This window comes from Dryobates pubescens, chromosome 39 (genome assembly GCF_014839835.1).
Source record: "Dryobates pubescens isolate bDryPub1 chromosome 39, bDryPub1.pri, whole genome shotgun sequence".
In the NCBI taxonomy this organism is placed as follows: domain Eukaryota; kingdom Metazoa; phylum Chordata; class Aves; order Piciformes; family Picidae; genus Dryobates; species Dryobates pubescens.
In genome coordinates this window covers 1,776,573-1,803,917 of record NC_071650.1, presented here as the reverse complement: position 1 = coordinate 1,803,917, position 27,345 = coordinate 1,776,573, and the positions used below count along the sequence as shown (strand labels likewise).

Sequence of the window (27,345 nt, the reverse complement as noted above, 5' to 3'; positions counted from 1 at the left end):
TCTCCATGATCTCCCACTGATGGAGTGTGGCACTCACCAAACCCCAGCAGGGTAGGACTGGAAGGGACTCCTGGAGCTCCCCCAGTCCAGCCCCCTGCTCCAGCAGGGCACCCACAGCAGCTTGCCCAGCAGCACAGTGGCCCAGGGGGGCTGGAAGCTCTCCAGAGAAGGAGACTCCACAACCTCTCTGGGCAGCCTGCTCCAGGGCTCCAGCAGCCTCACACCAAAGGAGTTTCTCCTCATGTTGTGGTGGAGCCTCCTGGGTTGCAGTTTGTGGCCACTGCCCTTTGTCCATCACTGGGCAGCACTGAGCAGAGAGTGGCCCCAGCCTCGTGCCCCCCACAGCTCCTTCAGCTCTTGCTGAGCATTACAGAATCACAGAACAGAGCCAACCAGGTTGGAAAAGACCTCAGAGATCATCCAGTCCAACCCATTCCCCAATACAGAACAGCTCCTGGCAGCTAGGCCATGGCTCCAAGTGCCACATCCAATCCCTTTTTGCTCAGATTCCCTCTGGGGCTGCTGTTCTCCAGGCTCCACAGCCCCACAGGGGATGTGAATGATGAGTGGTTGCCCCTGCAAGGGCAGCACCCTCGCCCTGGGGTGCACCCCTGCTGTGTGACATTGGAGCAAGCTCCCCAGGGAGGTGGTGGAGTTGAAGAGTACTACAGGTGCAGTGCTCAGGGATATGCTTCAGGTGAGGGCTCTTTGCTGCCAGCTTGGTGGTTGGATTCCACCACAGAACTGTAGAGTTCCTAGGGCTGGAAGGGCCCTCAAGGAGCAACCAGCTCCAACCCCCCTGCCATGGGCAGGGACACCTCACACTACAGCAGGTTGCTCACAGCCACAGCCAGCCTGGCCTGAAACACCTCCAGGCAGGAGGCTTCCACCAGCTCCCTGGGCAGCCTGTGCCAGGCTCTCCACCATCTTCAAGGTCTCCTCCAACCTGGGCAGTTCTGTGACTGTGGCATTCCTCAGCCCTGCCTGCATGCCCTGTCTCGCCCTGGCTGCCAGCTGCCCTCCTGCCTGCTGCTGTGGGTGGGGGACAGAGCTGACTGACTCTGCAAACAGAGGGGCTGAGAGGCTGCCCAGCTGGCTGGGCCAGGTCTTACTCTTGCCCTTGGGGGTAAGCCAGTGCCACCCACCCACACCCAGGCCCTTGCCCTCAGCTTGTGCAGACAGCTGTGCCTCCAGTGCCCCAGCAGGGCTGCCCACCTCTCCTGCACACCAGGGTGGCTCCTGCCAGCCAGCAGGGAAGGCCTGGGCACAGGGGTTGGGCCACACCTGTGCCACTCACAGTTATCTTCACCTGCCAGTAGGAAGGAGGGAGGTGAGGAGGAAGAGCAGGAAGGAGGGAAGGAGGAAGAGAGAGCAGGAGGGGAGCAGGCTGCGTGCGGCACCTAGCTCGGAGCGGCTGCCGGCGGCGCTGGGAGAGGCTCACGATGTCCTCAGCAACTGCCAGCACCTCTTTGCCCAGCGGCCTGAGGGTCCTGCTGACCTTCCCAGATGTGCTCTTCATCCCTGAGCTGGTGAGTGCTGCCACAGGTGCTGCTGGGGAGGGGGCTGCAGGGGGCTGAGGGACCAGAGGACTCGGAGGCTGTGGTGCCGGAGGTCCCTTGAGCCACATGGGGCTGGGGGCACCCCCTGGGCCTCTGCCTCACCTTCACAGCAAAGCCACAAGCCCTGAGCTGGGGGCTCTGACCTTCTCCTGCAGGCTGCAGGGCATTGGGTGGTGCCTCTGCAGCCCTGCAGGGATTGCTGCCTTCAGCAGTGGGGAGGGCTTGCTGGGGGCTTTCGTTCAGCCGCTCCATGAAATGGGAGATGATAAAGGAGGCTGCCTGAGGTTACCAGCAGCAAGCATGCTGGGCTGTGGAAGCTGTGCAGCTCAGCTGCAACCTCCCTGTGCTGCTCAGCTGCAACCCTCCTGTGCAGCTCAGCTGCAACCTCCCTGTGCTGCTCAGCTGCAACCTCCCTGTGCTGCTCAGCTGCAACCCTCCTGTGCAGCTCAGCTGCAACCTCCCTGTGCAGCTCAGCTGCAACCTCCCTGTGCAGCTCAGCTGCAACCCTCCTGTGCTGCTCAGCTGCAACCCTCCTGTGCAGCTCAGCTGCAACCTCCCTGTGCTGCTCAGCTGCAACCTCCCTGTGCAGCTCAGCTGCACCCCTCCTGTCCTGCTCAGCTGCACCCCTCCTGTGCAGCTCAGCTGCAACCCTCCTGTGCAGCTCAGCTGCAACCTCCCTGTGCAGCTCAGCTGCACCCCTCCTGTGCAGCTCAGCTGCAACCCCCCTCTGCTGCTCAGCTGCAACTTCCCCAGCGTGCAGGAGGTGCAGAGCTGTGCCTGGGGCTGTAGGCAATGCTGAGTGAGCAAAGAGTTAAAGGAGCCCCTTGGAACTTCTCCCCACATGGTCACTTCCTCCAGCAGAGGAGGATCCTAGCCCAGAGGATTTGGCACAGGTGATCAGAAGCAGTTGCTGTGAGCACTGCCTGGGAGAGGGAAAGTTTCAAGCAGAACCTTTCACCCCTGCACTCCCCATGTCCTCTGTGCCCCCTGCCAGAGAATCAGAGAATTGAGAAGGTTGGAAAGGGCCTCAAGGATCATCCAGTTCCAACCCCAAGTGCTGCCAGAAGAGCAAAGTTTCAGCCAACCTCATGAAGTTCAAGGCCAAGGGCAAGGTCCTGCAGCTGGGTCAGGGCAATCCCAGGCACTGATATAGGCTGGGTGAGGAGTGGCTGGAGAGCAGCCCTGAAGAAAAGGCCTTGGGGGTGCTGGGGGAGGAGAAGCTCAGCAGGAGCCAGCAGGGAGCACTTGCAGCCCAGAGAGCCAAGCAGAGCCTGGGCTGCAGCAAGAGAAGTGTGGCCAGCAGGGCCAGGGAGGGGATTCTGCCCCTCTGCTCCACTCTGCTGAGACCCCACCTGGAGCTCTGTGTCCAGCTCTGGAGCCTCTCTTCCAGGAAGGATCTGGAGGTGCTGGAAGGGGTCCAGAGAAGGGCCACGAGGGTGAGCAGAGGGCTGGAGCTGCTCTGCTCTGGAGACAGCCTGAGAGAGTTGGGGTTGTGCAGTCAGGAGAGGAGAAGGCTCCAAGGAGACCTTCTTGTGGCCTTGCAGTATCTGAAGGGAGCTCCAAGCAAGCTGGGGAGGGACTTTTGAGGGTGTCAGGGAGGGATAGGACTGGGGGGAATGGAGCAAAACTAGAAGTGGGGAGATTCAGATTGGCTGTCAGGAAGAAGTTGTTGCCCATGAGGGTGGTGAGAGCCTGGCACAGGCTGCCCAGGGAGGTGGTGGAAGCCTCCTGCCTGGAGATTTTCCAGGCCAGGCTGGATGTGGCTGTGAGCAACCTGCTGTGGTGTGAGGTGTCCCTGCCCATGGCAGGGGGTTGGAGCTGGCTGAGCCCTGAGGTCCCTTCCAGCCCTGACAATCCTGTGGGAGCCAGGCCTGCCTCCACAGGCTGGGGCAGGCTGCAGGCAGAGGTTTGCTTTGGACAAAAAAGCCTTTCAGAGGCCCAGGCTCTGTTGGCCTGGTGTCCCCAGCCTGCTGTCCCCCAGCCTGCTGTCCCCAGCCTGCTGTCCCCAGCCTGCTGTCCCCAGCCTGCTGTCCCCCAGCCCAGCCTGCTGTCCCCCAGCCTGCTGTCCCCCAGCCTGCTGTCCCCAGCCTGCTGTCCCCCAGCCTGCTGTCCCCAGCCTGCTGTCCCCATCCTGCTGTCCCCAGCCTGCTGTCCCTAGCCTGCTGTCCCCAGCCTGCTGTCCCCCAGCCTGCTGTCCCTAGCCTGCTGTCCCCAGCCTGCTGTCCCCCAGCCTGCTGTCCCCCAGCCTGCTGTCCCCCAGCCTGCTGACCCCCAGCCTGCTGTCCCCCATCCTGCTGTCCCCAGCCTGCTGTCCCCCAGCCTGCTGTCCCCAGCCTGCTGTCCCCCAGCCTGCTGTCCCCCATCCTGCTGTCCCCAGCCTGCTATCCCCCAGCCTGCTGTCCCCAGCCTGCTGTCCCCCAGCCTGCTGTCCCCCAGCCTGCTGTCCCCAGCCTGCTGTCCCCATCCTGCTGTCCCCAGCCTGCTGTCCCTAGCCTGCTGTCCCCAGCCTGCTGGGGGTTGGGTGCTGAAAGCCTCTTGACCCTTTCCTGAATTTTTATGAGGCTGCTGAAAGCCATAAAGCCCCAAGTCAGGAATCAAAGCATGTCAGACATTCCTGCCTGGGTGAACAGGCAGATCAGCATCAGAGATAGGGCTGAGGAAGGAGAAGGGACACTTCTGCACTCACCTCAGATCCCACCCCACCTCTGCTGGGTTTTCATGGAGCAGCTGCAAGGCTGTCCCCAGGGTCCTCAGCTGCAGCACATTCCTGGTGTGCCCTCAATCAGTGGCAGCCTTGGGGTGTGCCAGGAGGCACCAAACCAGCAGCTTTCCACAGCCCTGCTTGCAGCCAGGTCCTCACCACCTCTCAGTTTGTGCAGTGGGACCAGGGAATTCCCTGCCCTGGGGGCTGGCACCAGTGTGGTGACACTTCCTGAGCAGCACACTGCAGGCACTGCTCCTCCACTGCAAAACCAGAGACCTGGAATGGGTTGGCTTGGAAGGGACCACAAAGCTCATCCAGTTCCAACCCCCTGCCATGGGCAGGGACACCTCCCACCAGCCCAGGCTGCTCAAGGCCTCATCCAGCCTGGCCCTGAGCACCTCCAGGGAGGGGACAGCCACAGCCTCCCTGGGCAGCCTGTGCCAGGGTCTCCCCACCCTCACTCCAAAGACTTTCTTCCTCATCTCCAGTCTCAATCTGCCCTCCTCAAGCTTCAATCCATTCCCTCTTCTCCTGTCACTCCCAGCCCTTGGCAAAAGTTCCTCCCCAGCTCTCCTGGAGCCCCCTTCAGGTACTGAAGGCTGCTCTGAGGTCTCCCTGGAACCTTCTCTCCAGGCTGCACAGCCCCAACTCTTTCAGCCTAATCCCATAAGCCTCAAGCCCTTTGATCATCTTTGTGGCCTCCTCTGGACCCTCTCCAGCAGTTCCATGTCCTTGTGCTGGGGGCTCCAGAGCTGGACACAGCAGTCCAGGTGAGGTCTCAGCAGGGGAAGCAGAGGGGCAGTCACCTCCTCCAAGGCCACAGAAATGCTGTTCTGTATGAGCTGGCACCTGGCTGCTGCCTGGCCAGGGATCTGCTGCTGCTCACAATGATCACAGCCTCACAGGACACTAGGGGTTGGGAGGGACTTCCAGACATCATCAGGTCCAACCCCCCCTGCCAGAGCATCTTGGTGAGACTCTGAGAGTTACCTCTGGGGGTTTGCCTGGCAAATCCAAGAGCAGTCAGTGATGAGAGGCAGGTCCCCCCCAGCAGCTCTGATCTCCACCCAGGGTGTGCTCAGCTGAGGAGCTCCTCACTGTAGGGGGCTGCATGGCCTAACCTCTGCACTAGCTGAAGAACCAAGCAGGCTGATGTGGCACAGAGCAAAGCTGTGATGTGTGTTTGGTGCAAAGACACCACCTGCAGCTTGGACATCACCCTGCAGCACTGCAGATCACCCTGCAGCACTGCACATCATCCTGCAGCACTGCAGATCATCCTGCAGCTTGGACATCACCCTGCAGCTTGCAGATCCTCCTGCAGCACTGCAGACCATGCTGCAGCACTATAGATCCTCCAGCAGCACTGCAGACCATGCTGCAGCACTATAGATCCTCCTGCAGCACTGCAGACCATGCTGCAGCACTATAGATCATGCTGCAGCACTGCAGACCATGCTGCAGCACTATAGATCCTCCTGCAGCACTGCAGACCATGCTGCAGCACTGCAGACCATGCTGCAGCACTGCAGACCATGCTGCAGCACTACAGATCATGCTGCAGCACTGCAGACCATGCTGCAGCACTACAGATCATCCTGCAGCACTGCAGACCATGCTGCAGCACTGCAGACCATGCTGCAGCACTATAGATCATGCTGCAGCACTGCAGACCATGCTGCAGCACTATAGATCATGCTGCAGCACTGCAGACCATGCTGCAGCACTATAGATCATGCTGCAGCACTGCAGACCATGCTGCAGCACTATAGACCATGCTGCAGCACTGCAGACCATGCTGCAGCACTATAGACCATGCTGCAGCACTATAGACCATGCTGCAGCACTGCAGACCATGCTGCAGCACTATAGACCATGCTGCAGCACTGCAGACCATGCTGCAGCACTGCAGACCATGCTGCAGCACTGCAGACCATGCTGCAGCACTGCAGACCATGCTGCAGCACTGCAGACCCTCCTGCAGCACTGGAGATCCTCCTGCGCAGTGCCGGTGCCGGAGCCAGCGTGGCTTGGACTCTGCTCTGGCTGTGTGGCTTTACCCCAGCTCTGCCTTCTCTCCCAAGGTCTTTGGGGGCCTTGTCTGGATCCTGGTGGCCTCCTCGAGGGTGCAGTCAGCCATGCTGCAAGGCTGGGTGATGTTTGTCTCCGTCTTCTGCTTCGTCATGACCAGCATCCTCCTGTGCCTCTACGTCGCTGCTGTGCACGGAGGCAGCAGCTCCTGGGTTACCTTGGTGAGTGCCTGTGACAAACCCCAGGCCCTCAGCCCTCTCTGCTGGCACCAGCAGGCAGTTGTGTCCTCTGCACAGCAGACCACAGGCTGGGACTCACTTGTGTGGGTTCCTTTCCCTCCATGGTGTGCTCCCTCCTTGGCAAGGACTGGAGGGAAGGGATCCATCCAGTGGGACCTGGGCAGGCTGCAGAGCTGGGCCCAAGCCAATGTCATGAGACTCAGCAAGGCCAAGGGCAAGGTCCTGCAGCTGGGTCAGGGCAGTCCCAGGCACTGATATAGGCTGTGAGAGCAGCCCTGAAGAAAAGGCCTTGGGGGTGCTGGGGGAGGAGAAGCTCAGCAGGAGCCAGCAGGGAGCACTTGCAGCCCAGAGAGCCAAGCAGAGCCTGGGCTGCAGCAAGAGAAGTGTGGCCAGCAGGGCCAGGGAGGGGATTCTGCCCCTCTGCTCCACTCTGCTGAGACCCCACCTGGAGCTCTGTGTCCAGCTCTGGAGCCTCTCTTCCAGGAAGGGGCTGGAGGTGCTGGAAGGGGTCCAGAGAAGGGCCAGGAGGGTGAGCAGAGGGCTGGAGCTGCTCTGCTCTGGAGACAGCCTGAGAGAGTTGGGGTTGTGCAGTCTGGAGAGGAGAAGGTTCCCAGCAGACCTTCTTGTGGCCTTGCAATGTCTGAAGGGGGCTCCAAGCAAGCTGGGGAGGGACTTCTGAGGGTGTCAGGGAGTGATAGGACTGGGGGGAATGGAGCAAAAGTAGAAGTGGGGAGAGTCAGACTGGATGTCAGGAAGAAGTTGTTGCCCCTGAGGGTGGTGAGAGCCTGGCACAGGCTGCCCAGGGAGGTGGTGGAAGCCTCCTGCCTGGAGGTTTTCCAGGCCAGGCTGGCTGTGGCTGTGAGCAGCCTGCTGCAGTGTGAGGTGTCCCTGCCCATGGTGGGGGGAATTGGAACTGGCTGCTCCTTGAGGTCCCTTCCAGCCCTGCCAATTCCATGCCTCTCTGATCCTTGCTCCCTAGGATGCCATCTGCCAGTCGACTGCAGCTCTGTTCTACCTCAGTGCTGCTGTGCTGGAAGCCTTCTTCACCTACAGCATTGCACCTGCAGCCAGCATACCTGCCTACCTGCTCATCTACCAGGAGAACATTGCTGCTGTGGTGAGTGCCAGGCAAGCAGGTGTGGCAGTTACAGGCAAGCAAAGATCTGCTCTGGAGGCTGCTCCACAGCCGCTGGATCCACATCTCCAGAGCAGACCTTGACTCGCCCCAGCTGTCCAACCCCTCCAAGCACACAAGGCTCACCAGGCCTCCAAGGTCACCAGGCCTCCAGGGGTCACCAGGCCTCCAAGGCACCCAGGGGGTGTTTGCTGAGTGCCAATCTAAAGTTAACTGGCTGCTGTGTTTGCCCACTGCAGGTGTTTGCCTTCGTGGCCACCCTGATCTACGTCATCCATCAGGTGTGGTCCCTCCGGCGATGGAAGTCCTCCTAAGAGCCTCAGCCCCTGCAAGCCTCCCTCATGGCCACCCAAGCTGGTCACCCACTGCCACTTCCAGCCTGGGGTTAGGGTGGGGTTTTTTGTGGGTTTTTTTGGTGTCTGTTCTGTGCTTTCCATGTGAGGAAATGGCAATGAAGACAGAGCTCCTGCCCGAGGAAGCGATGCCCTTCAGTCCACTCTGGGCTGGGTTTGAGGCAGGGGAATTGGGGGCCCAAACCCATCCAGCTTCCAAAGGCAAGGCACAGATGGGGCCCCTGAGCCACACCATGATGCCTCCAGGGCTGTCCCTGCTATCAGGGCAACAGTCATAGACTCAGAATGGGTTGGGCTGGAAGGGACCTCCAAAGGTCATCTAGTCCAGGCCCCTCTGCAGTCAGCAGGGGCATCCTCCCCCAGAGCAGGAGCCCTGTCGAGCCTGACCTTGCATAGCTCCAGGGATGAGGCCTCAACTACCTCACTGCTCTGCAAGGAGGTCTCCCCTCAGCCTCCTCTTCTCCACACTAAACACTCCCAGCTCCCTCAGCTGCTCCTCCCCAGCCCTCTTCTCCAGACCCTTCCCCAGCTTCCTTGCCCTTCTCTGGACCCTCTCCAGCTCCTCAATGTCCTTCTTGCACTGAGGGCCCAGAACTGAGCCCAGCACTGCAGGTGTGGCCTCCCCAGTGCTGAGTGCAGGAGGACAATCCCTGCCCTGCTCCTGCTGCCCACACCCCTGCTGACCCAGGCCAGGCTGCTGGTGGCCTCCTTGCCCACCTGGGCACCCCCTGGCTCCTCTCCAGCCAGCTGCCCACCAACACCCCCAGGGCTTTCTCTGCTGGGCACTTTGCAGCCCCTCTGCCCCAAGCCTGCAGCCTTCCTGGGGTTGTTGTGGCCCAAGGGCAGGACCCAGCCCTTGGCCTTGTTGGATCTCATCCCATGGCCTCAGCCCATGGATGCAGCCTGTGCAGGTCCCTCTGCAGAGCCTGAGGAGCATGGGTGTGAAACCAGGTCCTTGATGTTGCTGCCCATCCATGTCAGCCTGCTCCCCTCCCTAAACCTGCTGTTCCAGAAGAGCCTCTTCATGCCCTGCCTGCCTGGAGCTGCCATCCCTGACTGGTGATGACAGAGAGGGACAATGTTTAACTTGCCCTGGGGACAGCAGCACTTCCTCCAAGCCCTGAAGGGTGGTGCTGGACTCAAGGCACAACCACAATGCCCAGGAATTGCAATTCCCTGAACCTCCCTCCCCCACCCCCACCAAAGCTCCTCCTGGAGGGTGTGCTGGAGGCTGTGGGAGAATGGTGTGGAAGATGAAAACAAGACCTTGCCTAACCAGAGGCCATCAGCTCTTGCCTTGGGTGCAGGGATGCCCTTACCTACCCTTCCCTTCTGTAGCTAATAAAGAATGGTTCTGTTGGGGTGGTGCAGAGGAGGTGTTGCTGCTGCTTCCTCCCTGCTGCTGACACAGTCCTGCCCTGCCCAGCCTGGGCAGTGTCTGAGCAGGAGGTGCAGCTGGGGCCACCACCAAGAGGAGGGGAGGGACCCCTGGGGCCCTGCAGCCAGGGCTTAAAGCAGCTCAGCTCAATCACAGAAGTGTTTTGGTTGGCAAAGGCCTCATCCAGTCCAACCAGCAGCCCAGCACCACCATGGCCCCTAAGCCATGGCCCCAGGTGCCATGGCCACACTGTTCTGGAGCCCCTCCAGGTGTGCTGCCACACCAGTGCTGCAGGGGTGGTCTGAGCAGAGCAGGGGGCACAATCCCCTCCCTGCCCTGGCTGCAGCTCAGCACACAGCTGCCTGCTGGGCTGCCAGTGACCACTGCTGGCTCCTGGGCACTTTGTCACCAACTGACACCCCCAAGGCCTTCTCCTGCAGGCTGCTCTCCTGCCCCTCCTCACCCAGCCTGGCTTTGTGCTTGGCATACTTGCTAGCTGGGGCTAAACCATGTCAGTGAGCTGATGTCAATGTGTTGTTGGACCCAAGAGGGAGGATTTTCAGACCCAAGGAGGATTTTCTTTCACCTTAGAGGTTCCTAATAAGGCAGAAGGGGAACAAAAGCTGCTTTGGAGCCACCTCTGTTGCTTCAGATCAAGGGGGAGCTTTTGAGCTGTGCCCATGGCTTTGTCTCTAAGCTTCTTAGCTGCAATGTGAGGAGAAGATTTGATTGCTTTGTGTTGTTTCTTTGTTGCTTGCTTTTGTTCCTTGCTGCAACCAAGCCAGCCTGGCCTGTTCTGCTGCTTGGTTTTGCTCCCTCTTTTTGCCTGTTTCACTGTGACTACAGCAACCTGATGGCAGCAGAGGTGGAACCTGAAACCCCTTTGCAGAGCAGGGAGGAGACCTCTGAGCCTCTTTGGCCCTTGGCACTTGGGGCTGAAGGTTCAGCAGGCACCTGGCTGGAACTGGTGGCAGCCTGGCCTGGGGAGAAGGGGAAGGTGTGGGCTGTGGGGGAGGGCTGGTGCTCAGGTGTGCCCTGCCCCTCTCAACACCCCAGACCTCAGCACCAAAGCCACCTTTCTGCTTGGCTCCACTGGCAAAGGTTGTGTTCACCCCCTGGGCTCTGCTCTCTCTGTCCACCTCCTGTTCCCAGCACCTTTGCTGCCTGTCCCCTCCTGGCCATCTCCCTGTGCCCTGTGGCTACCACCACACTTGCAGCCTATCTCTTGGCAGGGCTCCAATCTCTCCTCCTCAGTTCCTTTGCCCTTTGCTGCTCCTTTCCCTGCCACACACCAGTTTACACCAGTCTGCACCAGTTCACATGCTGGCCTGCTGGCCCCACCTGGTTTGCTGAGGTAGCTTCCTTCCAGGAACAGAGCAACATTCCTGCAAAGCAGTGGAAAAACCCCAGGCAGGTGCTGGTGGCAGGGGAGGGCTCCTCAGCCCCAGCACAGCTGGGCCCTGGGCTCAGGCAGGGCTGGGTGGCCCCAGTGCAAACTGGGCATGCCTGGACAAAGAGAAGAGCCAGCACAGGGTCAAGAGCATCTCAATGAACTGATCCAAAGGAGAAGTTTCTCCCAATGTTCAAATCAAACCTCCCAGCATGAAACCTGAGGCCATTTCCTCTCCTCCTCTCACCTGTTCCCAGGGAGCAGAGTCCAAGCCCCACCTGGCTGCAGCCTCCCCTCAGGGAGCTGCAGAGAGCAAGGAGGTCTCCCCTCAGCCTCCTCCACACTAAACACCCCCAGCTCCCTCAGCTGCTCCTCCCCAGCCCTCTTCTCCAGACCCTTCCCCAGCTTCCTTGCCCTTCTCTGGACCCTCTCCAGCCCCTCAATGTCCTTCTTGCAGTGAGGGCCCAGAACTGAGCCCAGCACTGCAGGTGTGGCCTCCCCAGTGCTGAGTCCAAGGGGACAATCCCTGCCCTGCTCCTAGACTGAGCTCCCTGCCAGCCTCCTGCTTTTGCCACAACAGCTTCATAGGCTCCTAGAATGGTTTGGGGTTGGAAGGGTCCTTCAAGATCATCCAGTTCCAACCCCCTGCCATGGGCAGGGACACCTCCCACCAGCCCAGCTTGCTCAAGGCCTCATCCAGCCTGGCCTTGACCACCAGCTGGGGACAGGCTCTTTAGGAGGGCTGTCAAAATAATGCTTTCAGATTGAAGGAGAGGGGATTCAGCCTAGAAAGAAGGAAGAAAGAAGGAACACCAGCAAAGGCTCTCCAGAGAGCCTGGAAGCATTCAAGGTCATTCAATTCATTTACTGCCATTCTCTGGACCCTCTCCAGCCCCTCCTTGCAGTCTGGGCCCCAAAACTGCACCCAGCATTCCAGGAGTGGCCTCCCCAGTGCTGAATGCAGGAGGACAATCCCTGCCCTGGTGGCCTCCTTGCCCACCTGGGCACCCCCTGGCTCCTCTCCAGCCAGCTGCCCACCAACACCCCCAGGGCTTTCTCTGCTGGGCACTTTGCAGCCCAAGGCCTGCAGCCTTCCTGGGGTTGCTGTGCCCCAAGTGCAGGAGCCAGCCCTTGGCCTTGTTGAATCCCAACCAGCCCTGTCCTCCAGACCCTTCCCCAGCTTGGCTGCACCTACTTCATGATCTCCCAGACCTTGGCACGCTGTGAAAGAGGCCCCAGCAAGCCCCCTCCTGACTCATTCTGAGGCTGCTTTATTGCTTTCCCATCTTCCCAGCAGCTTCCCCAGAGCTTGGAAGGACATCCTGGGAGCTGTGGATTGAACATCTCCAGGAACCAAGGAAATGCATGCTTGGGGACAAAGCCACATCAGCTGCCTCCACCTGCACATCCCCAGCCCCCCAGCAGCCAGCAGTGAGGCTGAGGGGAGCCCTGGGAGCAGCCCTGGGGGCAGCCCTGGGGGCAGCCCTGGGGGCAGCCCTGGGAGCAGCCCTGGGAGCAGCCCTGGGGGCAGCCCTGGGAGCAGCCCTGGGAGCAGCCCTGGGAGCAGCCCTGGGGGCAGCCCTGGGAGCAGCACCGGGAGCAGCCCTGGGAGCAGCCCTGGGAGCAGCCCTGGGAGCAGCACTGGGAGCAGCACTGGGGGCAGCCCTGGGAGCAGCACTGGGAGCAGCCCTGGGGGCAGCCCTGGGAGCAGCACTGGGGGCAGCCCTGGCAGCAGCCCTGGGAGCAGCCCTGGGAGCAGCCCTGGGGGCAGCACCGGGAGCAGCCCTGGGAGCAGCCCTGGGGGCAGCCCTGGGGGCAGCCCTGGCAGCAGCACTGGGAGCAGCCCTGGCAGCAGCCCTGGCAGCAGCCCTGGCAGCAGCACCAGGCACGTCCCGAGGGGCCAAGCGCCGCCCTCCGCAGTGCCAGGCTGGAGCAGCCCTTGGCTGGCCCAGGACCAGCACCTCCGAGCAGGGGAGGGAGAGGGGCTGGGGCTGTCACCAGACTGTCCGTCTGACCTTGGCCCAGGGAGATTTCTTCATGCCCTGAGCCTCCTTCACCTCGCTCCACTCCAGCTGGGTGTCTGGCAGCTCGTCCTGCGGCTCAGGCTCGGCGCGGGCAGGGCCCTGGGGCACGGCCGCCACGAGGGGCAGCGGGCCCTGCTCCTCACGGAACTCCACCATGTACAGCCTCTTCTGGTTGGCCAGCTGCTGGTGAGTCTCCTGGGCACAGGGAAGAGAGGGGGCTTCAAACAAGGGGTCCTGGGCTCAGACAATGGGCTGGGTGGGTTGGGTTGGGAGGCACCATGAAGCTCATCCAGTTCCGACTGCAGAGGAGCTTGGTCTGGATGACCTTTGGAGGTCATTGTGCCCTGTACTCTGCATTGGTTAGGCCACACCTTGAGTCCTGTGTCTAGTTCTGGGCCCCTCAGTTTAAGAAGGACATTGAGACACTTGAAGGTGTCCAGAGAAGGGCAACAAGGCTGAGGAGAGGCCTTGAGCACAGCCCTGTGAGGAGAGACTGAGGGAGCTGGGGTTGTTTAGCCTGGAACAGAGAAGGATCAGAGGTGACCTCATTGCCCTCTACAACTACCTGAAAGGTGGTTGTAGCCAGGAGGGGGTTGGTCTCTTCTCCCAGGCAACCAGCACCAGAACAAGGGGACACAGTCTCAAGCTGTGCCAGGGGAGGTTTAGACTCGAGGTGAGGAGAAAGTTCTTCACTGAGCGAGTCGTTCGGCATTGGGATGTGCTGCCCAGGGAGGTGGTGGAGTCCCCATCCCTGGAGGGGTTCAAGGGGAGATTGGATGTGGCACTTGGTGCCATGGTCTAGTTGTGGGGTCTGTTGGGACAGGTTGGACTTGATGATCCTTGGGGTCTCTTCCAACCTTAGTGATACTGTGGTACTGTGGTACTGAGGTCCCTTCTGAGCCAGACCTTCCCAGGGCTCTGTGGTGCTGTCTCAAGGTGAAACAAAGCAACAACTCAAGGCTGCCCTTGCAGGCAGTCACTGGGGAGGCTGCTGGCTGGGCACAGACAGTTCTTCTAGCTCCAACCTTCCAGCTGCCAGTAGAAAGCCATCCTAAATCCAGTTTATTAGTCCCCAGAGGATGTGAATGAACACACCCTCACCAAGGGCAGCTTCCAGGAAGTCATGGAGCTCATGGAATGGCCTGGGGTGGAAGCAGCCTTGAAGGTCTTCCAGTTCCAGCCCCCTGCCATGGCTGGAGCCAGGTGGGGCTTGGGCTCTCTCCCCCAGTACCAGATGGTAGGAGTGGAAATGGCCCCAAGTCGCCCCAGGGAAGGTTTAGGTTGGGAAATGAAAGGTTGTTAAGCACTGGCCCAGGCTGGCCCAGGAAATGGCTGAGTCACCAACTCTGGAGCTGTAGGAGTGGGTTTCAGTCCCTTGGTTTAGTGGTGCACTGGGCAGTCTCAGCCTAATGCTTGGACCCAATGATCTCTGCTAGGAGGAAAACAGAGCCCTGGGGCTGTTCTGTCTGGAAAGGGCTGAGAGGGATCTGCTCAATGTCTATCAGTAGCTGAGGGCTACAGGATGAAGGTTCCAGGCTCTGTTTGGTGGTGCCCAGGGACAGGACAAGGCACAGCAGGTCCCAGCCAGAACCCAGGAGGTTCCACCTCAACATGAGGAGAAACTTGTTTGGTGTGAGGCTGCTGGAGGCCTGGAGCAGGCTGCCCAGGGAGGTTGTGGAGTCTCCTTCTCTGGAGCCTTTCCAACCCCACCTGGCTGTGTTCCTGTGTGCCCTGCCCTGGGTGCCCCTGCTCTGGCAGTGGGGGTGGGCTGGGTGATCTCTGGAGGTCCCTTCCAGCTGCTAACATTCTGTGTTTGACCCCAAACTCTGAGAGTATCAACTCCCTCATCTCCTCCAGAAGAACCACTGAGGTGTGCAACCTACCTGTTGTGTCAAGCCCTTAAAGAGAGCCCTGGTGATGTTGATCAGGTTCTTGGACCCAGTCACCCTGGCATACATGTCCTGAATGCCAATCAGTTTGCAGAGGGTGATGATAGCTCTGTGGCAGTGAAGACCATACCCTGGGGGAGAGAACAAAGCAGTTAGCATTACCTGCTTAATTGTAAGCATGCCACTGAGCTGATGAGGAAGTGAGACCTAAGAGCTCTTTGCAGTCACTTAGGTGGCCTAGCACCTCAAACCTCCTCAGTGCTTAGAGATGGCACTGTGGGCCCAGGGGTCACAGCAGGGCTGCCTGGGGGTGCTGCTGGGTGGGACAGAGCCCACTGAGAAGTGGGTCAGAGGGCCAAGACACTGGGCAGAAGCCAGGCTGGTACTTGAGGGCTCCACAAATGTGTGTGCCTGTGATCCTGGAGAGTGCTCTCTGTGCCTGCTCTGGGACCTTCTGCCACTGCCAGGCAAGTGTCAGACAGGGCAGCCTAGCATCAAAGGCTCTGCCTCTGAAGCCAGCATCCATGGCACACATTTCACTTCCTCCCACACCAGTCAGAGCTTAGTGAAGCTTCAGTGCTGCCAAGCAGCTTTGATTACCTTTGTTCTGCTTCCTCATGCGGATGGTTGTGCTCTTAAACCTCACTCTGATGTCATGGTAAACTGGAGGGGGGAAAAGAGGCATTAGGGAGAAATTCTTCCTTCTAAAAAGGCTTCAGCTCAGCACAGTTAAGGATTCATTAAGATCCACTGAATGGTTTGGGTTGGAAGGGACCTTCAGGGTCATCCAGTTCCATCTGTTTAGTGTGGAGAAGAGGAGGCTGAGGGGAGACCTCCTTGCTCTCTACAGCTCCCTGAGAGGGGGCTGGAGCCAGGTGGGGCTTGGGCTCTCTCCCCCAGTACCAGATGGTAGGAGTGGAAATGGCCCCAAGTCGCCCCAGGGAAGGTTTAGGTTGGGAAATGAAAGGTTGTTAAGCACTGGCCCAGGCTGGCCCAGGAAATGGCTGAGTCACCAACTCTGGAGCTGTAGGAGTGGGTTTCAGTCCTTTGGTTTAGTGGTGCACTGGGCAGTCTCAGCCTAATGCTTGGACCCAATGATCTCTGCTAGGAGGAAAACAGAGCCCTGGGGCTGCTCAGTCTGGAAAGGACTGAGAGGGATCTGCTCAATGTCTATCAACAGCTGAGGGCTGGGGGTCAGGATGAAGGTTCCAGGCTCTGTTTGGTGGTGCCCAGGGACAGGACAAGGCACAGCAGGTCCCAGTCAGAACCCAGTAGGTTCCACCTCAACATGAGGAGAAACTTCTTTGGTGTGAGGCTGCTGGAGGCCTGGAGCAGGCTGCCCAGAGAGGTTGTGGAGTCTCCTTCCTGGAGCCTTTGAAAACCCACCTGGCTGTGTGCCTGGGTGCCCCTGCTCTGGCAGGTCCCTTCCAGCCCCCTACCCTTCTCTGAGTGTCACCTTAAATGTCTTTCCCAACCTACATGAGTCTATGTTGCTATGACTCTCACTCTCTCAGTGTTTCAGCAGTTTCCTCTCATCTTCACTACTCTTGCCCAACCTTCTAGAACTGTTGATACAAACCTGAGTGGAAGCCAACAGCAAAGCAGAGACTCCTTCCAGGTAAGGCTTGACTTATGTGGCACAGACCCTGACTGACCACACTCTGACACCACCACTGCCCACCTAAACCAGCCTGGAGCAAAGGCTTCACCCAGCATGCTCAAGAAGAGGAAGAATACAACACATCAGCTCCCAGTGGCTTCAGTTAACAGCATTTTATGCTTGGTGGCAACCAGCTCCTGTTGGGATATTCAAAAGGCTGAAGAAAGAGTCCAAAGAAGCCCTCAGAATACTCACTGGTGTGGTTCTGGTACAGCTCTATGAAATGTAAGCAGTGTATGGCTTTGTTCTTTGCCTAGGGAGGAACAGCAAAAGACATTTGGGGTTTAGCTTTCCCACTGGCCAGGTCACCAGGACAGGAGAGAGGCAAGAGAGCAAAGTGAGGAAAGCAGCTTTGCTTGGGTGAGGAAGCCAGCTTGGGCACATCCTCGAGGGGAATGGAACTGCTCCCACTGAGGAGCTCTCTGCTTTTGCCTAGCAGAGGTATTCACAGGTTCACAGAATGCTTTGGCTTGGATGGAACATTAAAGATCATCCAGCTCCAACCCCCTGCCATGGGCAGGGACACCTCCCACCAGCCCAGGCTGCCCAAGGCCTCATCCAGCCTGGCCTTCAACACCTCCAGGGAGGAGGCAGCCACAGCCTCCCTGGGCAGCCTGTGCCAGAGTCTCCCCACCCTCACTGCCAAGAATGCCTTGGACACCTCAGGTGAGCAGTTCAGCTCCAACCAGAGAAATGTTCCTGGACAAGGCAAACTTGAAAGTCCAAAGCAGCATTGGTAAGTTTGCTCTGCATGGCTGAGACCCAAATTCCTCCACACCAACTGCATGAGGAAATTGGCTGCTCTACAGATATGGGAAAGAAGTGACCAAGGGTGAGGAGCTGCCCACCAGGGAAACAGCAGCAGAAAGACAACAAATGGAACTTCATGGCAGGGCAGCCTCAGCATGCAGGTCCAGGGATGGGCAAGGAAGCTGGGGAAGGGTCTGGAGAAGAGGGCTGGGGAGGAGCAGCTGAGGGAGCTGGGGGTGTTGAGTGTGGAGAAGAGGAGGCTGAGGGGAGACCTCCTTGCTCTCTGCAGCTCCCTGAGAGGAGGCTGGGGCCAGGTGGGGGTTGGTCTCTTCTCCCTACTAACAAGTGACAGGAGCAGAAAAAAAGGCCTCAAGCTACCCAGGGGAGGCTGAGGTTGGACATTAGGAAAACTTTCTTCCCTGCAAGAGCTGTTAAGCAGTGGAACAGGCTGCCCAGGGAAGTGCTGGAGTCACCACTTGTAGAGGTATTGGATAAGAGCTGCACTCAGTGGGGGGCTTAGTGGTGCTGGGTTAACTCCACGATCTTAAAGAGGCCTTCTGCAGCTTCCATGATGGTGTGACTCCTCCTAACAGGTGGGCAAGCCATGCACACTCTTTGCACAGCCTACAAAAGCCCCTGGTTATGAAGGGAAAGAAAAGAGAGCAGTGTGGGGGTGAGCTCCCTGAGTTTGTCCTCAAGGCCCACCTTGCTCGACCTACCTTCCGCAGAGCGTTCATCCTGTCCCCTGCTTTGCCCAGGGCAAACCCTGCAAGGCAGAACAAGAGGCCCTCTGTTACTGCACAGGGGAAAAGCAGTCACAAAGCACAGGGAACAATATTGTGTCCAGCTCTGGGCCCCTCAGCTCAAGAAGGCCCTCAGGGAACTGCTTGAGAGAGTCCAGCCCAGAGCCACAAAGATGCTGCAGGCAGTGGAACATCTTCCTTAGGAGGAGAGCCTGAGGGAGCTGAGGGCTCTGTGGCTTGGAGAGGAGGAGCCTGAGGGTGAGCTCCTTGCTGGTGATCAAGATGTGCAGGGTGAGTGCCCAGGGGCTGGAGCCAGGCTCTGCTGGGGGATGCCCAATGCCAGCACAAGGGGCAGTGGTGGAAGCTGAGGCAGAGGAAGCTCCATGGAAAGAGGAGGAAGAATTTTGTGACTGTGAGGGTGACAGAGCCCTGGGGCAGGCTGCCCTGGGTCAGACTGGAGCTGAGGGAGAAGTTCTTCAGTGTGAGGGTGGTGAGACTCTGGCACAGGCTGCCCAGGGAGGCTGTGGCTGCCTCCTCCCTGGAGGTGTTCAAGGCCAGGCTGGATGAGGCCTTGAGCAGCTGAGTCCAGCTGAGAGGTGTCCCTGCCCATGGCAGGGGGTTGGAGTAGCTGAGCCTTAAGGCCACTTCCAACCTGAGCCATTCTGTGCCTGTGTGACCCAGTGGCATGGGGAAGAAGAGCTTCTCCTGCAGGGCTCTGCTGGAAAAGAACTAAAGCAGCCCTGTGCCTGGGACAGCCCTGACTCAGGGAGGTTGTGGAGCCTCAGGTTAATGGTTGGACTCAATGATCTCTCCTAGGAGGAAAACTGAGAGCCCTGGGGCTGTTCAGTCTGGAAAGGGCTGAGAGGGATCTGATCAATGCCCATCAATAGCTGAGGGCTGGGGGTCAGGATGAAGGTTCCAGGCTCTCCTTGGTGGTGCCCAGGGACAGGACAAGGCACAGCAGGCCCCAGCTGGAGGCCTGGAGCTGGCTGCCCAGAGAGGTTGTGGAGTCACAAGCAATGATTCCTGTGGCACCCTTCAGACATACCTGCAGCCCCTTTCCCGTTCCCCACAGCCACCAAGGCACGGATGGACTTCTTTCTGCCTTCCTTTGCCTTCATGCAGAACACACTCTTCACCTGAAGGAAAACAGAACAAAGCACTTTCCTATGGCACAGTCCAACTCTTTCCTCTGGACTGGGGCTGTCTGGTTTGGTTTGGTTTGGTTTGGGGTTTTTTTAAAGAGAGGTCAGTTTACCAGAAAGGACTTTGGGGTCTGTGATGAAACCTCAACAATATTCACAGATGGCACTGGGCTGGGAGGCAGCCTCCAAGGGCCTCTTGTGCAACCCCCCTGCACTCAGCAGGGACACCCCCAGCTAGAGCAGGCTGCACAGGGACACTGCCAGTATCACAGCATCACAGTCTCACAGTATCACTAAGGTTGGAAGAGACCTCGAGGATCATCGAGTCCAAGCTGTCAGCACAGAGCTCATGACCAGACCATGGCACCAAGTGCCACATCCAATCCCCTCTTGAACCCCTCCAGGGATGGGGACTCCACCACCTCCCTGGGCAACACATCCCAATGGCTAACAACTCTCTCTGTGAAGAACTTTCTCCTCACCTCCAGCCTAAACTTCTCCTGGCACAGCTTGAGACTGTGTCCTCTTGTTCTGGTGCTGCTTGCCTGGCAGAAGAGACCAACCCCCACCTGGCTACAACCTCCCTTCAGGTAGTTGTAGAGGGCAATGAGGTCACCCCTGAGCCTCCTCTTCTCCAGGCTAAGCAACCCCAGCTCCCTCAGCCTCTCCTCACAGGGCTGTGCTCAAGGCCTTGTTGCCCTTCTCTGGACACCTTCAAGTCTCTCAATGTCCTTCTTAAACTGAGGAGCCCAGAACTGGACACAGGACTCAAGGTGTGGCCTAACCAGTGCTGAGCACAGGGCACAATGACCTCCCTGCTCCTGCTGGCCACACTATTCCTAATGCAGGCCAGGATGCCCTTGGCCTTCTTGGCCCCCTGGGCACACTGCTGGCTCATGTTTAGGCAGCTGTCAATCAGCACCCCCAGGTTCCTCTCTGCCTGGCTGCTCTCAGCCACTCTGACCCCAGCCTGTAGCTCTGCCTGGGGTTGCTGCAGCCAAAGTGCAGCCCCTGGCACTTGGCCTTGTTGAATGCCATCCTGTTGGCCTCTGCCCATCTGTGCAGTCGGTCAAGGTCCCTCTGCAGAGCCCTTCTGCCCTCTAACTGACCAACATCTGCTCCCAGCTTGGTGTCATCTGCAAACTTGCTGCTGACTGACTCAATGCCCTCATCCAGATCAGCAATGAAGATGTTAAAGAGGCTGAGGCCCAGCACTGATCCCTGGGGCACACCACTGGTGCCTGGCTGCCAGCTGGCTGTGGCACCATTCACCACCACTCTCTGGGCTCAGCCTCCAGCCAGTTCCTAACCCAGCTCAGAGAGCTGCTGGCCAAGCCAGGGGCTGACAGCTTAGCCAGCAGTCTGCTGTGGGGGATGGTGTCAAAGGCCTTGCTGAAGTCCAGGCAGACCACATCCACAGCCTGCCCCACAGCCACCAGGCAGTCACCTGGGCATAGAAGGAGCTCAGGTTGGAGAGGCAGGACCTGCCCTTCCTGAATCCATGTTGGCTGGGCCTGAGCCCTTGGCCATCCAAGGGCAGAGCAGAGGGCAGGATCCCCTCTCTTCAGCTCTGGCCACACTGCTTTGGATGCAGCCCAGGCCACACTGTGCTGCCAGTGCCCATTGCTGGCTCCTGTCCACCTTCTCTCCCCCAGCACCCCCAAGGCCTCCTTTGCAGGGCTGCTCTCAATCTCATCCCCCCCAGCCTGGATTGGTACCAAGGGTTGCCCTGATGTAGGTGCAGGACCTTGCCCTTGGCCACCTTGAACCTCCTGAGGCTCTCCTCAGCCCAGCTCTGCAGTGGTGCTGATCTGCAGTGGGATGCTGGCTGCAAGACATTAAATCCATACAGGCTGTTCCAAGTCCCTCCTCACAGAAGTCACCTCAGTACAGCTTCATCAAAATCCTCCCTCTCTGGTGTTGAGCTGCACAACAGCTGCTGCTGGCTTCACGTGGGATTTGAAGCATGATGAAGGAACAAGGAGTAAGATGGAAAGGGCCAGCAACATCTCACTGCCCCCCACAACATTCTCACATGCTTTAGCAGCACTCTCAGGAAATGCTCCAGGCATCTTGCTGCTGCTTAATGTGGGTTCCAGCTTGGAACTGAAATCCACTTGCAGGCTGCAGAAGGCACTCTCATTACTGAGATGGCAGAGGCTAAAGAGAAGAGTTAATGGAAGAGAGAGCAGAAGGAAGTGGTCTTGCATTGCTGGCACCACAAATGTGCACAGGAACTGCCAGAATTCAAGCAGAGACTGAAGAATCACACAGGATGTTAGGGGCTGGAAGAGACCTCCAGAGATCATGCAGTCCAAAACCCCCTGCCTGAGCAGGGTCACTCAGGGCAGGTCACACATCCAGGTGGGTCTGTAAAGTCTCCAGGGGAAGGAGACTCCACAACCCCCCTGGGCAGCCTGCTCCAGGCCTCCAGCAGCCTCACAGGAAAGAAAGCTCTTGAGTTTGGAGTGGGGGCTCACAACAGCTGGGGAGACAGGGAGCCTCATGGTTAGCACTCTGCAAGTCTAATCATGCTTCTGCCTCTGCAGCAGGCTGCCCTGGGGGCCTACTGCCAAGCCACTGCCTTAGTTTCCCACCTTAGATGTCTAATACATCATCTGAGATGCTTTGTCCATCTAGCTCCAGTCCTAGGTTCCCCTTGGGTTTAAAGTATCATAGAAGAGAATCAAAGAATGGTTTCAGCTGGAGAAGACCTCCAAGATCCTCCAGCCCAAGCATTCTCTAACTCTGCCAAGCTTGGAGCTAAACCATGGCCCTCAGCACCACAGCTCTGCAGCTTTGAAACAGCTCCAGGGATGGGGACTCCACCACCTCCCTGGGCAGCCTGTGCCAACCCCTGACCACTCTTGCAGCAAAGAAATTCTTCCTAATCTCCAACCTCAGCCTCCCCTGGGTAGCTTGAGGCCATTTTTTCTGCTCCTGTCACTTGTTAGTAGGGAGAAGAGACCAACCCCCACCTGGCCCCAGCCTCCTCTCAGGGAGCTGCAGAGAGCAAGGAGGTCTCCCCTCAGCCTCCTCCACACTAACCACCCCCAGCTCCCTCAGCTGCTCCTCCCCAGCCCTCTTCTCCAGACCCTTCCCCAGCTTCCTTGCCCTTCTCTGGACCCTTTGAAACTCCTCCTTGGAGTGAGGAGCCCAGAACTGAGCCCAGAACTCCTCAGTGCAGGAGGACAATCCATGCCCTGCTCCTGCTGCTCAGACCACTGCTGATGCAGGCTACAAAATGCTGGCAGATGTGGGGGGAGGTTACCTCTGGTTTATACATTGCTCCTAGATTAAAACTCCTAGATTAAAACTCCTAGATTATACATTGCTCCTAGATCAGAACACTACAACAGGTGTATCTGAAAATAAACACCTGGCTTTCCTACAGCCTACTGATGGCTGGAGATGAGGAAGACATTCTTGAGAGTGAGGGTGGTGAGGCACTGGCACAGGTTGCCCAGGGAGATGCTGGAGGCTGCCCCCCTGGAGACATTCAAGGTCAAGCTGGATGGGGGTGTGAGCAGCCTCTCTAGTTGGGGATGTCTCTGCTTACTGCAGGGTGGGTTGAATAAGATGCATCCTATGACTCTGTGAGGGTATGTTTGCAGAAAGCTGCTCCAGAACTCTTTTTCTCCCTTCCCAGAAGGTGGCAATAAAGCCACAGGCATGGAGCTTCTCCAGAAGCCTTCCTCAAACTGCTGTTCTCAGCTATTTGTGAGCAGCTCTGAAGGGAAGGCTGTTCAGTCATCCTCCTGAGATGCTGTGAAGGCCTTTCAAAGGCTTGAAGGTCTCTTCCAACCTGGTCTATTCTTCTCTTCTCTTCTCTTCTCTTCTCTTCTCTTCTCTTCTCTTCTCTTCTCTTCTCTTCTCTTCTCTTCTCTTCTCTTCTCTTCCTATTCTTTTCTATTTCTATTTCTATTCTATTCTATGATGCACACAGGCTGCCATGGCTGCTGGAGCAACAGTGTCCTCACATCCTCCCTGCCTCAACCCTGTGACACCTTCCATCAAACCCAGCACAGAATCACAGAACTGTCAGGGTTGGAAAGGACCTCAAGGAGCAGCCAGCTCCAACCCCCTGCCATGGGCAGGGACACCTCACACTGCAGCAGGTTGCTCACAGCCACAGCCAGCCTGGCCTGGAAATCCTCCAGGCAGGAGGCTTCCACCACCTCCCTGGGCAGCCTGTGCCAGGCTCTCACCACCCTCAGGGGTAAGAACTTCTTCCTGACAGTCAATCTGAATCTCCCCATTTCTGATCTTTTTCTCCATCCCCCCCAGTCCTGTCCCTCCCTGACACCCTCAAAAGTCCCTCCCCAGCTTTCATGGAGCCCCCTGCAGTGCTCCAGCAGTGCTCTTCCCCAGCACCCTCAGCAGTGCTGCCCAGCTGCCCCTGGAGCCCATCCAGCACAGCACAGACTCTGCTGAAGCAAGGGAGCTGGGGAGGGGTCTGGAGCACAGGGCTGGGGAGGAGCAGCTGAGGGAGCTGGGGGTGTTGAGTGTGGAGGAGGCTGAGGGGAGACCTCCTTGCTCTCTGCAGCTCCCTGAGAGGAGGCTGGGGCCAGGTGGGGCTTGGGCTCTGCTCCCAGTTAATCAGTGACAGAATAAGAAATAGCCTGGAATTGTGCCAGGGGAGGCTGAGGTTGGGGATTGGGAAGAATTTCTTTGCTGCAGGAGTGGTCAGGGGTTGGCACAGGCTGCCCAGGGAGGTGGTGGAGTCCCCATCCCTGGAGCTGTTTCAAAGCTGCAGAGCTGTGGTGCTGAGAGCATGGTTGAGCCCCAGCCTTGGCAGGGTTAGAGACTGGTTGGGCTGGAGGAGCTTGGAGGGCTTTTCCAACCCAAGCATTCTGTGACTCTAAAGGAGGAAATGTGCCTGCAGGTTGGCAGGGAACTCACAGGCAGCCCAGGTCACCTCCTCTGCACACCACCAGAAACCAACCCCAATATGCAGCTGCTGGCCCTTACCACTCACTGCAGCCAGCTGTTCAGCTCTGACAGCTTGAGCTCCACTTCAGATCCACATCTGACCTTCTCTGCCCTCTACTCAACAAGCAGGGGGGGGGAAGGTTAGCTTTTTTGTTTCTCCCTGAGCAGAAAACAATTCAATAAGCAATTCCTCTCTTAGCAAGGGAGCTCAGCCATGGGAGGAATCTAATCACAGCAGGCAGGGCCTTTGCTGACTGTGCTCATCAGGCAGTCCCTTAAAAAATGGCTTTTCCACTTCTTCCTCTGCAAAGTGTGACTTCCCAGCAAACATTATTTTAATCTCCTGGCCTGGCAGAAAGAGAAAAGAGAGAATGGCAAAGCCATCCAGAAATAGCATCCTGTCTGCCATCTCTTTGGGAGAAGAATGCTAAAAAGGAGCTGTTCAGCTCCAAACCTGTGCTTGAGAGCAGGCAATTAGAGCACTTGATTATCCTGGGCTGCATGCTAGCTTTGCAGGCAGAAGTTTGTGCTGCTGCTGCTCTTCTGCAACACTCACACAGAATCACAGCATCAACCAGCCTGGAAAAGACCTCAGAGATCATCAAGTCCAACCTCTTACCTAATACCTAACACCTCCTGACAACCAACCCATGGCTCCAAGTGCCACATCCAAGCCTTTTGTGAACACCTCCAGGGATGGGGACTCCACCACCTCCCTGGGCAGCACATCCCAATGGCCAATCTCTCTTGCTGGGAAGAACTTTCTCCTCACCTCCAGCCTAAACTTCCCCTGGCAAAGCTTGAGACTGTGTCCTCTTGTTCTGGTGCTGGTTGCCTGGGAGAAGAGACCAACCCCCACCTGGCTACAACCTCCCTTCAGGTAGCTGTAGAGAGCAGTAAGGTCTCCCCTGAGCCTCCTCTTCTGCAGGCTAAACACCCCCAGCTCCCTCAGCCTCTCCTCACAGGGCTGTGCTCCAGACCCCTCCCCAGCCTCACTGCCTTTCTGTGGACACATTCAAGTACCTCAATGTCCTTCTTAAACTGAGGAGCCTGAGCACTCCTGCTCCTCAGATCTCCTTCTCCTTTCACATCCATGGCAACCTCATAGAATGGCAGAGCCCCAGCCTCTGAAAGCTTGTTCTGCTCTAACAAAGCATGAGAACAGATTTGTACAGCATGTGGAAGCACTGCAGAGCAACCTACTGTGATGTATAATCCTGCAGCTGGGGCAGGGCAATCCCAGGCACAAAGCCAGGCTGGGTGAGGAGGGGCAGGAGAGCAGCCTGCAGGAGAAGGCCTTGGGGGTGTCAGTTGGTGACAAAGTGCCCAGGAGCCAGCAGTGGTCACTGGCAGCCCAGCAGGCAGCTGTGTGCTGAGCTGCAGCCAGAGCAGGGAGAGCAGCAGCACAGGGAGGGGATTCTGCCCCTCTGCTCTGATCCCACCAAGAGTCCTGCACTCTCTGTAACTCCCTGAAGTGAGGCTGGAATCAGGTGGAGGGTTTGATTCTTCTCCTAAGTACCAAGTGATAGGATCAGAAGAAGTGGCCTCAAGGTGCCCCAGGTTTAGGCTGGAGATGAGGAAAATCTTCTTGGCTGAAAGGGTTCTCAAAGCCTGGCAGAGGCTGCCCAGGGAGGTGGTTGGATGCCCATCCCTGGAGGTCTTTGAAAGAGGCAGAGCTGTGGTGCTGAGGGCCATGGCTCAGCCCCAGCCTTGGCAGAGTTAGAGGCTGGTTGGACTGAATGATCCTAAAGGGGTTCTGCAAAGAAAATGATGCTCTGACTTTATTAACAGGGACTCTGGTATGTAAGTGGAGCAGATGATTCACTTCAGTCTGGTTAGATGTTCACCAGGCCTTTTCCCAAGCATCCTTCCCAGGCTGATCTGGAGAGGTCCAGAGAGGCACAGCAGCAGAGGCAATAGAAGCAAGCAACCCATTTGCTATTGTGACAAAGCCCTGGGGACATTAAATCCAAGTTTGCTACTCCTTTACTTTTCTGTCACCAGAAAAGGTGTCCAGGCACCAGTGACACAGCTGGCAACTGGAGGGGTTACAGACCCCTGGCAACTGGAGGGGTTACAGACCCCTGAGGAAACAGAAAACTTACTGGCATGGCTTTATATTCATGTCTGTTTAGGTATGGATGGCACAAAGGGCATTAAGTTTGTCTCCAGCAGGAGAAGGACACAGAGCTGCTGGAGTGAGGCCAGAGGAGGCCACAAGGATGAGCCAAGGGCTGGAGCAGCTCTGCTGTGAGCACAGGCTGAGGGAGCTGGGGCTGTGCAGCCTGGAGAGGAGAAGGCTCCAGGGGGACCTCAGAGCTGCCTTGCAGTAGCTGAAGGGATCCTGCAGGGAGGCTGCAGAGGGACTTTTGCTGAGGGTGTCTGAGACAGGCCAAGGGGGAATGGTTTGAAGCTGAGGCAGAGCAGGGTCAGACTGGAGCTGGGGGAGAAGTTCTTCAGTGTGAGGGTGGTGAGGCTCTGGCACAGGCTGCCCAGGGAGGCTGTGGCTGCCTCCTCCCTGGAGGTGTTGGAGGCCAGGCTGGATGAGGCCTTGAGCAAGCTGGGCTGGTTGAGAGGTGTCCCTGCCCATGGCAGGGGGTTGGATGATCTCTGAGGTCCCTTCCAGTCTGAGCCATTCTAGGGTTCTATGAACTGCCTGTGGAGCTCAGATCCTTGGATAAATAATCTCTTAGCATTCAGTCTGGATACACATCAATGAAGAAGATCTTCCTCATTCCATTACCCTCAGTGCCATTGGCTCTGGTGCCTGCCAGCACCACTCCACATGTTCTGCTGGGAAGTCAGACAGCAAGCGAGTTCCACAATAAATAATGACCACATCCAAAGAACCTAAGAGCTCTGTCAAGATGACACCAGAGACACTCCTTGGACTCTAAGTGATGGAACTCTGAAATATTAAAAATGATTAAAAACAGTGGAAAAAAAAAAAAGAAAGAGAAGGCTTAAGACAGAAAAAAACCAACACCCAGAGAGGCAAAGGAAGGGCTGCAGAGAGCCTTCAGAGCCAGCTGACATGAAAACAAACTAAAAAAGAACCTATTTTCCATTTGCAAGGATGTTATCATCACTCTGATAATGGAAACTGATTTTGCTTAACATCTTCATTGTCAGCATAAAAGAGGACTGCCAGTGGTGGAGACATCTGAGACAAGGGCTGCATAAATGTTCTTTCAGGGCAAGCAGAATATGAGGAAGAAACGAAGATGAGGAGGAAACATGAGCACAGAGATGGAGGCATTCATTACAGCCAGGGGAAGAGAGGACTTTAGAGGTGAGAGGAAAACTGAGAGCAGCCCTGCAGAGAAGGACTTGGGGGTGCTGGGAGGGGGAGGAGCTGGACAGAAGCCAGCAGTGGGCACTGGCAGCACAGAAGGCCAAGGGCAGCCTGGGCT

General features: G+C 57.7%; 2 protein-coding genes across 2 annotated transcripts in view; one reads left to right on the top strand and one right to left on the bottom strand.

Annotated features, from left to right (window-relative positions):
* Window positions 1-1,433: 1,433 nt before the first annotated feature.
* Window positions 1,434-7,982, top strand: MAL (mal, T cell differentiation protein). The gene is made up of 4 exons (XM_009901432.2): window positions 1,434-1,529; window positions 6,348-6,515; window positions 7,513-7,650; window positions 7,908-7,982. Exons 1-4 carry the CDS (start codon window positions 1,443-1,445, stop codon window positions 7,980-7,982), a joined length of 468 nt encoding a protein of 155 aa, XP_009899734.1. The 5' UTR covers window positions 1,434-1,442.
* A 4,790-nt stretch (window positions 7,983-12,772) lies between these two features.
* The window catches only part of MRPS5 (mitochondrial ribosomal protein S5), a 29,038-nt gene continuing 14,465 nt past the window's right edge, over window positions 12,773-27,345 (bottom strand). The window contains exons 6-11 of the mRNA XM_054177246.1: window positions 18,904-18,994; window positions 17,832-17,878; window positions 16,558-16,615; window positions 15,303-15,365; window positions 14,697-14,833; window positions 12,773-13,008 (exon numbers count right to left, since the gene is read on the bottom strand). Coding sequence (XP_054033221.1) covers window positions 12,784-13,008; window positions 14,697-14,833; window positions 15,303-15,365; window positions 16,558-16,615; window positions 17,832-17,878; window positions 18,904-18,994 — 621 coding nt within the window. The 3' untranslated portion in view covers window positions 12,773-12,783. The remainder of the gene's footprint in view (window positions 13,009-14,696; window positions 14,834-15,302; window positions 15,366-16,557; window positions 16,616-17,831; window positions 17,879-18,903; window positions 18,995-27,345) is intronic.